General features: G+C 37.4%; 1 protein-coding gene across 1 annotated transcript in view; it reads left to right on the forward strand.

Annotated features, from left to right (window-relative positions):
* kansl1a (KAT8 regulatory NSL complex subunit 1a) overlaps positions 1–12,736 on the forward strand; it is a 30,081-nt gene that overhangs the window by 10,767 nt on the left and 6,578 nt on the right. Inside the window, exons 3-6 of the mRNA XM_007248734.4 lie at positions 9,442–9,583; positions 10,657–10,790; positions 11,835–11,955; positions 12,270–12,441. Of these exons, the coding sequence (XP_007248796.3) occupies positions 9,442–9,583; positions 10,657–10,790; positions 11,835–11,955; positions 12,270–12,441 (569 nt within the window). The remainder of the gene's footprint in view (positions 1–9,441; positions 9,584–10,656; positions 10,791–11,834; positions 11,956–12,269; positions 12,442–12,736) is intronic.

Genomic DNA, 12,736 nt, shown 5'->3' on the forward strand with positions numbered 1-12,736 from the left:
GAATGTCATGATACTAATAATAATAATGCATTCCAAATAACTCCATATATATTCAGGATTAAAGTAAAAAAATGATATTGGGCAGATATGATTCAAGTGGGTTTACTCAAAATGTCTAAAGTTCTCAAATTTTATCCTCATTTTCCATTATTAATGAAAACAGTATTGCAAATCAACATCAGCCCACAATTTTCAGCTCCAAAACTGATTTTTGGTAGGATATTTGTGACTTGTACTTAAGTTCAGACTCTTTTGTTAAAATTGACTGCTCAGTTTCAGCTCATTTATTAATATCATGTATTATGGTGTATTACTCAATTTTATTGGGTAAGATTTATAATCTTCTGTATAATCCGTCAAAAAGGATTTTTTTCCCCCAAATTCTTTTCCTGCTTGGATTTCAGTGACAAGTGAGAAATCTGTTTAGGAATGTTGGTGTGATGATTCTGTTTTAAAAACCCTCCTGTTGCTGAGAAACGGAACGGAACTGAACTAGAACTGTCCTATTCATGGAGTAATAGTTCTGTATACTTTACAGGTGATGTATGTTTAGTTCCTGCGTCTGCAGCTGCGGGTCTGTTAGTGACTCTGTTCATTTCCAATCTGGCCTCGTTTACTCAGTGAGATCACAGAGCGTGTTGTCAGCCGTGGTCTTGCTTGGAAAACACCAGTGAGGCTGAATTTCCTTTTTGTCTGCAGAAAACGATTTAAAGGCACAGTTTTGGAAAATGTAGAGTAACAAGCTTGAATTTAAACACAAACCACAGCATTTTTGCAGCAGAGAGTTTTAAAGAGCTGCATTGTTTTTGCTGCTCACAACGTGTGATTTAATGTGAGTAAAAACATTACAGTCTTTAGTGAAGAAGAACTAAGAGTCAAGTATGTAAATTTAGCGATGATGTAGCTAAAATTTATTTTATCTTCTGCTTTAAAAGGCAAGAAAACTATTTTACTTTCATGGAAAGAGCCACAGCCGCCCTCTTTAACTGTATGGAAAAACTATTTAATTGAAAATGTTTTGATGGAACAAGTTTCCTGTTCCTTTAACTCAAAATGCAAATTATTCTATAAAATGTGGGACAAGGCAGTAGAGTATTTAAATCTGATTGACCTAGCTGACGTAGCTGTGTAACATTTCTTATACTTTTGTATTTATTGCTTTATATATTTAATCGAATCTTTAATTCTTATAACACTGGTGCTCATTATCTTTGGTGTGCTACCAACTAATGTTTTTTGTTTGTTTTTGTTGAGATTGATTAATGTGCTGTTTTCCTGTAAATTGCAATTACTTTGAAACCAATAAAACATTAAATAACAAAAAAAAATCATCCTCATTAAATAACAAAAAAAGGAATCATCCTCACACAGATTATGATTTGCTGTTATAATAAAACATAGTGTGCATGCATGAAGTATAGATGAGCAATCTGACACTATTTTATTAAAGCTTATATATGAACAGCCTAACACATAACCCCTAATATATCTCTAGAACCTCTGAATTCTGATCTCAATAATGAGTGCTTACCTTGCACTCCCATAGAAATGAGTAAGATAGCAGTATTTTCACTCCTTAAATTACTAAATTACATATTTTTGGAGGTTTTATCATGTCTATTCAGTATATCTTAAGTGTAACGCAGTCTTGCTTAGTATGTAGCAACATTTGTTATGTAAACTTCTTGTAAAATTCTCCTTCTTGGATTTTTGGGGAATTGTTGTGTTGATTTGATGAACAGAGTGTCTCTTTTATGTATAAATTTGGATGAATGGTCCGGGAACTGAAAGTTAACTTGTAATTTTGAGTAAATATGTTGTGTAGTTGTTTTCCATCAAGGCCCAATGTTTAGCGAGTGATCCAGCCTTCAGTAGCAGGTGCTTGGTGTTGCTGTGGTGAGCAATACTGCTGATGGTTTCGAAATATTATTAATGGCAGTCGTTCATGAGAGGAGCGGCGGGAACTAGAGAGATGGGGGAGGGGTCTTTTCCTGCTTCAGGCATGGCTGTCTTTTGAACTGAATAATCAAACATCCATGTGCTGAGTTTGGCTGTCAAATCTGGGCACTGGAACATGACCCTTTTAGTTACAAGATACACCAGATAACATTTGATGCTCCGTATTGAATCTGAAAATCAGGATGTGTATCGATATGCTTGGTCATATTTCATATATGGATTGAACTTCCTTTTAAAATGAGAGTTTAGGAAGCAAGGCCAAATTTTCATAGTTGCACGCCTCCTTAGTCAGTGTTTATGGATAACTGTGAGTCATACAGTGTCTGTAACCACAAAACCAGTCTGTTTGAGAATCCTAAATACTACCTCCACATAGTTAGTAGAGGTGTGCCAAAAAATCGATTCACATAAGAATCTTGATTCTCATTTACTACGATTCAGAATCGATTTAAAATGTCCCAAAATCGATTCTGAGGGGCGGGTTTTAGACTGATTTTGGGCTGGGTATTTTTGTTGGACCTGGCAACCCTGGGGATATCGCTTGTCCTTTCAAACGGAGATCTTCCAGACACACACAGAGCGTAGGTGTTTGAGAATCACCGGTAAGATGGCAGAACAAGCACTATATTACATTAGATTAACGTGTAGTTTCAATGTTTTATGGCAGAATGCTTCATAACAAGCATAAAAAAGATCGCTAGTAGTTAGTTTCAGTAACTGTTAGCTAGCTAACTAGCTAACTTTCCAGTTCCACCTTAAATAACGCTACAGGTGGCAGCGGGCTGCAGCATTTAAGGCGGAACGGAAAAATACAATAAGCTAATCAGAGCTAATTTCAGCTCCTCATCACAGAGGAATTAAGGAATGGACCATATGAATTAATTTCTCCACCTCCTGCCCCCTTTCTGAAGAAATACAACGACCTTAAATTAACTAGTTAATCAGCATGCGGCTCCAGAACTTTAGCGCTCCACTGCTATCATCACATCAGCCCAGCAGCGTCACCTACACACCACCGCTAGTAGCCTGGTAATAAAGCAGTGTTATTTATTATTTATTTATTGTTCATTAACGTCATTGTGATATCCCAGTGATTCCTCTGTCACTGAGGACCCACATTCCTGCACATTTTATTGTTTTTGTAACACATTACCTGCTCCAGGACCAGTGTATATTATGGAGGGTTTTTTTTCAATAAGATTCATAAGCCAGAAGCAGAAATTTTTATAATTCAAATCGTTTTGAATCAAAAATCGATTTTGAATCGAATCGTGGCCCCCAAAATCGGAATCGAATCGAATCGTGAGATAGTAAACGATTCCCACCCCTAATAGTTAGAGGAAAGTGTGAGGTGATCAAGACCTGCATTTAGCACAGTGCTAATTGGTTGGTAGCTTCAGTGCTAAAAATAAAGAAGTGTCAAACAGTGTCTTGTCTTATCAACTATATTCTGGCCTGTGAATTAGAATTTATGGCATCAGCCCATCTCCTCCCGTCCAGTCAGAGAGTCATTTAGAGAGTTGAAGGTAGCTGAACTCTGCTGCTTTGCTGTCGTGGCTGAGGGGGTGTGATGTTTGTGTCACAGGACATTGACCCTGAGTGTGTTGATGAATCTAAAGTAAACGTGATTGCCTCAAATATTGGCCTAATACCTGTCCCAATTTGTCTTTAGTGCTGTGTTTAAAGAGCCACTAAACCCTAAACCATGTTTTAAACCAGTCCTGCTTAAAATGTGTAGAAACATTTCCTAACCTTTTTTAACCATAGCAGAACCAACATCTGTCACAGCACAATCAGCCAATCAGCTCTCAATTCTGCCCTGACTCTAAACCCATACATCACCCAGTGCCCCTCCCAAACTCTCCCTTGCATTTTTAACCTTTTTCAAATTCCAACTGAGGGTGGAGTCAGTTAAAATAAGGTGGTTTAGTTACTTTTTCAGGACACTGGTGGTTTGATTAGCTGCTGTTAAATTAATAGGTTCTGTGGGTTGATATGATGTGTAGTATGGCTATAGTTTACTCCAGTCTTTAGTAATTGACTTCAAAACACTGGAATGCAGCAAATTAATCAAAATTAATGTGACTGACTTTTTTTGTTTTTGTCACCCAATCAGAAATCAGATAAATTTTGGGAATTTATTTAAATCCACAGTTTTCTGCTGAGCGATAGGAACTTAATCCAAGCAACGGCTCTACTCAGTCTCCTTGCTTTACCTGTTTTTGTACTTTGCACCTTTGCAAGTCTTCCTCCTGCTGACTTGATTTCTCAGTTCAGTTTTACCTCAGATAGTGTACCATCTACCAGATCTACCAGAAATTCTTGTACATAATACACACAAAGCGTTCCCAAAATTGTGCTAATGGTCTGCTAAACACTGTTAACTTAAATTTTTAAGTATGACCTCAATTATTTCCTATCAGAGCAACCTTAAGCTAGGTATTGTTGCTCTTTACTATAGAGATGCACAGAAAATAAGCATGTGTGTGTATGTAAAGAGGAAGAGAGGGTCTACTGCTATAGCCTGTTTACCACCTCCTCTCTCCACTGTGTGTACTCGGCCCACTCATTTGTTATGTAACAATTTTCCCCTCTCTCTCTCTTTCTCACTCTCTCTCTCTCTCTCTCTCTCCTTCACTCTTTCTCTGCTCCGCCCTCCCTCTTCTCCTCGTTTTTCTCTCCTCCCACTCGCCCATTATCTCCTAATCTCTTTCCCTTGTGTCCTTTTCCCTTCTCCTTTATTTCTTTTTTTTCCTTTTTTTCCCTCTACACAGTAATGGCTCAAGCATTCCAGCTGCGTTTGACTCCCTTCTCTCTCTCTCTATCTCTCTTTCTCTCTCTCTTTTGCTCGCATTCTCACACACACACTCTCACACACTTTTTTTTCTTTCTCTTTCTGGTCTGTCATTCACCTTTCCATTTTATTATCTCTCATTATTTAGCCTCTATTTGTTAATGAGTCACCAGTGTTCTTTATAATATTCAGTAGGGGAATTGAGGGCAGTGGGGTTGTACACTCTTTGCATAAACATATTCCTACTTTTAACAGCAGACACACTGGGACCTGTATGGGTATGTTGTTAATATTGAGTTATACAGTATGATTGATCAGACCAGTGCTCAGAATTGACTAAATTATCTACAAAAACTTATTTGGGCTAATAATTGGCCAAAACTGATACATAGATGACCGGTTCATCCATTTCTAGTTATTCTAATAGTAATAATAGTAATAATTCTAATAGTTTCATTTATGTCCTGATTGATATTCATACAAATCGTTTTTTTTTAAGTTTCCAGTGTGCTTCAGTTCCGCAGTTAAGAACAATGCTCCTGGTTTAAAGCCTGAATTGTTGTTTAGGTGTGTACCAGTGTGTAACATTATGACTCATCGCTGACATTTATGAGTCAGGTCAACAGTAGACAAGTAGAGGCAGATTGATGGACCAGTGTGCTTTAAAGTAGTAGGGCAGGTCGGCTGTTACCAACCGTTCATGGAGGAAATGTTTGAGTATAGATTTGGTGCCCCCTGGAAGTGAATTTGCCGAATGTAAGCCAGGCGTTTACCTGCACTACTTAACCTCCTCCCTTTTTATTTTGGAGCATTAAATTAGACATTACCTAAGAGTAAACACGCTGCACAACATACTGTTTTGCATATAACAAAAGAAATGAGAAAAACTACACAGAGTAAGTACGAGGCTGAGAAAACAGCATGCTCTGAATGAACTGCAGATTGTGTCGGAGGTGAGAAGCATAGCGGTCAAAGCAGATGTTAGCTTCTTATTTTTGTTCCACCTTACATTCATAGTAAGAAGCCAACCTCAGCTTTGTAAAAAAAAAAAGTATGTATTTTTGTTACTAAGTTTGTTTTGGCTGTTGACTGGACCCATTTTTACTGATTCATACACTAATAGTGAATAATTGCACGAAAGGTCAGGTCAGAAAAATCAATGGTTTGTATGGTTATCCAAAAGCAGTGTGTAAGACTGGTGGAGGAGAACATAATGCCAAGATGCATGAAAACTGTGATTAAAAACCAGGGTTATTCCACAAAACATTGATTTCTGAACTCTTAAAACTTTATGAATATGAACTTGTTTTTTTGCATTATTTGAGGTTTGCAAGCTCTGCATCATTTCATTTTGTTAATTTTGCTCAAACATAAACCTATAAATAGCAAAATCAGAGAAACTGAAGTGGCCTCTTAATTTTTTTGAGAGCTGTATGTGTGTTACATTATGTTATATAATCTATTGTTACGCTCTTTAATTTTCAAACCTCTGGCATAAACATCCGTAGCTCCTAAGGTGAACTTCAATGCCACATTTAAACCAATAGCACACCTTAATTGCAGTCTGTGTTCTGCCCTCTGGTGGAGTGTAGCATTCACACATTTATTTATAGTTATGTAGTAAGGGATGTGAGTAAAAAAATAAGCTTATCCATATACAAAAGATTTTCCATGTGCTATAATGACAATTTAAACACTTAAGCACTGTTATTATAATTATAAGCATGCGAGTTCAGGTGTGTGTGTGTGTGTTTTGCGAGAGAGAGTGTGTGTACGAGCAGACATGCTCTGTGGGAATGTGCTGAGAGAGGGGTTCTGTGTGGAAGCAGTAAAGGGTGTGTTGGTCTGTTTTGTGCAGCGATGGCAGATGGTATGGAGTGATGTAAAGCTGGTCATACACTGTGTAGGTGGGTGGGAGGGATGAGTGGGTGAGTGGGCTGTTGGGCTGTGAGTGTCCAAAAATGTCTCTCTCTTTATGTCCAGTAAAAAATCAATAAGTGCAGTATTAAGCCAGGCGGACACTGTGCGATTTTAGCCCGATTTTAAGCCCGATCTGGTCGGATGCGACTGAATTTCATGATCGGGCCGAATTTTAGCTTGATCGTGCGTCGTTTGTCGTGCAGTGTGAGAGGGGAAGCGATGTCCGATTAATTGCCCATAGGAGCTGCGAATGAGCAGTCGGACGCGACCAGGGATTTCTGACATGCCAGAAATTTTGGTCGCTTGTCTCACAGTGTGAGCTGTTTTGCGGCCGATTTCTTAACGTCACGACCTGTTTTCCCAAAAATCTGCACAATAACTATAAATAATTATTAGTCATATTTATTTCTGTCAGTTATAAGGATTTATATTTATGTTCGGTACACAGACTTATAGCTTAATATAGCAGACACAGGCATTCTGCTGTTTAAGAGTTTTTGAAAAGAAAAATTAAAAGAGAAAATTGCAAACATAAATTTATTTTATTTCACTTTGCTATTATATCTGAAAAATAAAGCACATTGTCAGCCTCTGGTGCTGCCCGTCAATTATATAAAACTTAAAACATGCACAGAAATATAAAGCTATATTTTATAATTCGTTTCTTTTCGCCAGGGCAAATTTATTAAAATTATAAATATGTTAATTTATTAATTAAAATCTCGTCCAGTGCTCCAGAATATTAGCCACGCAAAGCCAGCTTAGCGCAGCGCGTGGCATTGCCCGCATAATAACCTCTGTCTTCTAAAATAAACGTTTTAATAAATAAGGTCGGAGAAGTGTAGTAAAATTAGTGCTATTAAACTTACTAAAGCTAATAAATGTACTGATAATTAATCAAGATAAATCAGACAAAATGCGCTGCGCCTCTCTCTCGCTCTCTTTCGCAGCGCGGAGCTGAATTCAGCGCAAGGCTACAGGAACTCAGTTCAGTTGAATAAAAATAAGTAAGGGCCTGTAAGTACAAGCAAAGGACCTGTAAGTAAATATAGTCAAATATAAAGTATAGTTTGAGGTTTTGGTGAGCTGTTTTCATGATTTGAAACTGAAACTAACTGAAACTTTGATTATTCTGCAGAAAGCCTGGGTTATTTTAAACGAATTTTTAATGAGTTTATATTTTATATTTTTTATTTATTCATTTAAATTATTTTTCTTCTTTTATTAATCAAATCATTAAATATATATCTTCATAAGATATAATTTTTTTCCCTTTTATGTCAATTTTTATGATCTTTTTTTAAGGTCCTATTTTTCCTTTTTTACTTATATATTTTATTCGTCTATAATAAATGTCAGTTTTTATTCCTATTTTTTATATATATTATTAATCCCTTTTAAACTGTTAATGCTCAGCGGCACTGTAAATGAGGGTCCCTATCCAGTGTGAATAACCGATTGCTTGTTTAATATTCAGTGTTTCAAAACCAGTTTTTACATAAACAATAAACAGAATAAAAAATAAAATTATTTTATTTTATTTAAGCTGCTGGTGTTTCTTTCGCAGCCTGACGCGCAGTCATTTTTCTATGCGCTCTCCTTCTGTAAAACGGACAACCCGTAGAGTCCACGTCGCCTCAGCCACCTGCGAGTCCATGTACGTCTCTTCCGTGGACTTTCAGCGCACAACAGGGCACAAATAAGCAAAGCTAAGCGCTTTCTTTTGCAAGGCGTTGTGTTGAAGCGAGAGTTTGTACGCAAAGAAAGCTCCGCCTACGGGCTGCGTTTAGACGTGCAGTGTAAGCTCCCCCGTCGCAGCAGGTCAGTCGGACCGTACAGTGTGTGCAGATGAATCGCAGGCGTTGTTCATACACGACAAACGATTCAAACGTGCTGTTTGAGCTCTCCAGAACGCATCCGATTAAAAAAAATCGCACAGTGTCCGCCTGGCTTTAAAGATATATGGTCTTACATAAACAGAATTAGTTAAAATTAGGGGGGTAAAAACTTGCATTTACTTATTTGCTGTTTTTACTTTACATTGTTAGACTTGTTTGATAAATGTAAAACGAGCAAAGATATTTCAGTATTATTTATTTAGTGTTTAAACCTAATTTTTCCAAACTCGCTCTGAACTGTGGTTAAACCATGACTTCTCTGTACTGTTGCACCCCTATTCCAACAGATTACATTGTTGTTGTGAGGCAAGAATATAAACAGTTTAAATAGTTGTACTTCACACTGTGTAAATATTTAATAACACAGACCAATAGAAATTATTTAGAAATTACTGTATTTATTAAATGATTTGTGAAGTTTTTTTCCCTGCCCTGCTTTGCTATGTTTCAGTTAACGCTCTAGAAACAGCTGTAAGAACATGACACTAAGGTCATAGCATTGGGATGTGAGGATCTTCTCCAATGCCCTTTAGAAGAGTTGGGGTGACAGAACCAACCATAGAACAAATCCTCCTCATTGCAGTGTTCCAACATCAAGTGCATCATGCTTCTGTTTACTGCTCTATAGGCAAACATAGCCCTGGCTAATATCTTTAATTTCAGAATAAGCAGTGAAAGATCACATGAATATGTTATGTTTTGGGTCCGGTGTTCTCCTCAGTTGATAGGTTAGGAGCTCCTGAGTATGTTTCACATGTATTAACTCCTTTTGTGCTTATTGTGGTAAAACTGGCAGGTCATATTGTAATGCTGTCTTTATTCCTGAGGAGTTGGATGGATTGATGAAGGTTCTTGTTCTCTTTATATCAGGTGGAGAAGAGCAGAAGGCCGTTTCGCTCTGGAGAGAGCCTCCATCATAAGCCGGTGGACGTGGCTTCAGGCTCACATATCGGACCTGGAGTACCGCATCCGCCAGCAGGCTGACATCTACCGGCAGATCCGTGCCAGCAAGGTCAGCACACACCTCACCTTAGCCCTTAAAGTGCTCATTCCCAGTTCCTTACATTAGCTACTAGAGATTTCCCAACATTACTTCATCACTCAGGTATAAATATAGAACCATCCTATTGATGTGCCCACTCAGAAGTACCTGAATACTAAACTTACGCTTATTCAGTGTTTAAGATGATCACAGTCAGAAAAACTTAAACAATTGCGAACCCATATATTTAAAGCAAATATAGCAGTTTTATTAACCCACCGGTGACCCAGCCTGTGTGTAGATCTTATCGTCAAAATGTTACTCATTGTAACCATCCAAAATTTGTAATGATCCATCGTTGGCCTTTTATGGTAACTACATTATCGACTTATTGTACAATAAATGCACATTACCTCAATAATATTTTATAGTCCTGGTATTGTCTATTGTGTTTATTTGTAGTCATGCAATAACCAGTGCTTTAGTAACTAAGACTGCATATACACATTGGAGACTGCAGGAGATAAAGAAAAAAGTATCTAATCTGTGATTATTACATTTTTGTTGTTATAAAAGTGTATAACTGATATATTTAGCTATTTGTTTCTTTTATTATTATGTCATTGGCATTAATTGTGTAACATAGAAGGTAGGGGTGTGCCATAATATCACCATCATTTTTAAATATTGTAAACAATATTATACTCTAAAATATCGTGCCTTTTCACCCACCCCTAACTATCACATCAGGGTACTGATGGGTACTTTTTTTTTTTGCTGTTTTTAGCAAAAGAAAAATTCACATTGTTCCCATTTCCCATTATATATCTGCTAGAGACAGATTATATCTGTCCAGTATCATTGATTTTACTTTAATCCTGGATATATGGAGATATTTGGAGTACATTATTAGTATCAACATTCTGGATCATTGACTTCTGTTATGAATCTATGTATCGAATTTATTTATTTATTTATTTATTTTTTCTGTCATAAAAGTCCTTTATGATAGGTTTTAACTTAATTTCTGTCTTGACCACAGTTCTGACCGTTGTCTCAGTGGTGTGTGTGAAGGTAATGTCTGTCTGGCCTTTCCTACACAGGGATCTGTTGAGCTGGGAGATTCTGCCACGTCGGGGCAGATCAGGGCAGATAAAGTGGAGAACCTGAACACACAGAGTGCAGCAGAGGGGCTCAGCCAGTTCAGCAGATCTGTTCAGAACCGCTTCCTCCACAGGTAAAAACCCATATTTACATATTTCTTGTGTTTGGTCAACAGTCTTATCCGGTGCTTCTTATCCAGTCTATTAAAGTGCTTGTAGTATGTAGTGCTTTTGGGAGTATGTGCTGTTAAAGGGTCCATATCATGCATTTTTAATAAGTGTATTCATCATTGTGGTTTTATGTGCCAAAGCAGGACAAATGTAATTTTACACAGCTCCAGCTGCTTCCCTTTATCCCTTAATTAAACAGGGTGGATGCTGCCTGGTACTCTGTATACTGCTAGAGGCTGAAGAAGTGGTTATATGTTAATTACAAAAATAATGTGAGAAAAATAGGCTGATTTATAATAATAGGTACTGGGAAATGTGGAATGGAGTCTTTTGAAATGTAAACAATACTTTTATATATATTACATCTAAGTCTAAATGTAGTAAAACGCCCCTTGCTCTCTGAGCCTTAAGTTATTACATTCTTATCTTACATAAACATGTATTTATAATCAGGATAGTGTCTGGATATACAGACCTGCTAACGTATGCATTTTCAGAAGAATGAATGAAGTCTCTCTCTCGCTTTCACTCAATTCAATTCAACTTGGCTTTATTAGCATCAGAATATTGGTGTGAGTAATATGATACATTTTAAGTCATTTTACATTTAAAAAATCCATTATTAAACACTTTTAAACATTATTAAACACTGTCATATTTTGTTTCCATTAATGTATTTAGTAACTTTATCCTTTATCAAATACAAATACTTTGACATGTTTTTTTTTTCTCTAAAATGAGTCCCCAGGGTTTTTTTCTTCTTCTTGTAAACAACTTTTCCTCATTACAGTTTAGAGAAACTAGATGTTTCTCACATTCCCGTGCGGTGTCTATCAGAAAATGTGACTTCAAAAGAACTGCTAACACACACACACAGAGCACCAGTGCTGACTCATAAATGCCACGCTGTGGTGAGGCAGATCATTTGCAGGCCTGTGTGAACACTGAATGAGCCAAAGAGTTTTTATTTTTTTGCTGATGTCCGTGTGGTTGGCTGTCTCTTTCAGTGGCAGTACGGAGACATCGGCTGCTGACAGCAGCTGCACATCTGCTCGCGTTCGGCCTCTAATCAGCTGCAAAAGACGGCGCCTTATTCAACCCAACATGGTCCAGAACCTCAATGGCAAGGTGGGATTAGATCAGAAAAAATATTTTGAATCACCCAGCCTAGACACTAATAAACCAATATTTAGTTTAGTTCATTTGTGTAAGTTATGTACAAAACAGTTTGAAAACAGGGATATTTTTAATTTAATTAATTTAAAGTGTTGTGTGTCACCGAGACTCCTTCAGTAGTGCTAAATTTGTAAATCTGTGTCCTATCGTGACACCAGTATGAGTCTTTTTATCCCTCAGTGCTCCTCTGTTGAGATGTGCTGAGATGTAAACAGTATATTCATGTGTGTAGAAATAAGGCATTGACTCCACTCTTCCCTCTGTAGGTACAGAGGCTGTGTTGTTCTCCGACGAGACAGTGTGACGTAAACGCCTCCTGCGTAATGTGTGGGGGCGACCGCCTCCCGCCCAAGGCAGAAGTGCCGTATGAGCGCCCTCTGGTGGAGAGAGTGGCCCTCTACGACCCCAGCATCCACACCACCCTCTCCCTGCAGTCAGGTACAGTTGCATTTGCTTAGTTAGAGAGAAAACAATATATAAGGAAACATTATTATAAATCTTTTATTTTATCCCAGACATTATTAACATTTAGTAATCATTATGGTCACTAGCAGTTTCTTCTAAAACAAACCAACAAAAAGGTTAAGCAGTGTGTGTGTGTGTGTGGGCATGCAAAAAATGAGAAATAACAAAAAAGATGCAGAGCTTTCAGACCTCAAATAATGCAGAGAAAACAAGTTCATATTCAAAGTTTTAAGAGTTCAGAAATCAATATTGGGTGGAATAACCCTGG

The sequence above is a fragment of the Astyanax mexicanus genome, chromosome 15 (genome assembly GCF_023375975.1).
Source record: "Astyanax mexicanus isolate ESR-SI-001 chromosome 15, AstMex3_surface, whole genome shotgun sequence".
NCBI classification, from domain to species: Eukaryota; Metazoa; Chordata; class Actinopteri; order Characiformes; family Acestrorhamphidae; genus Astyanax; species Astyanax mexicanus.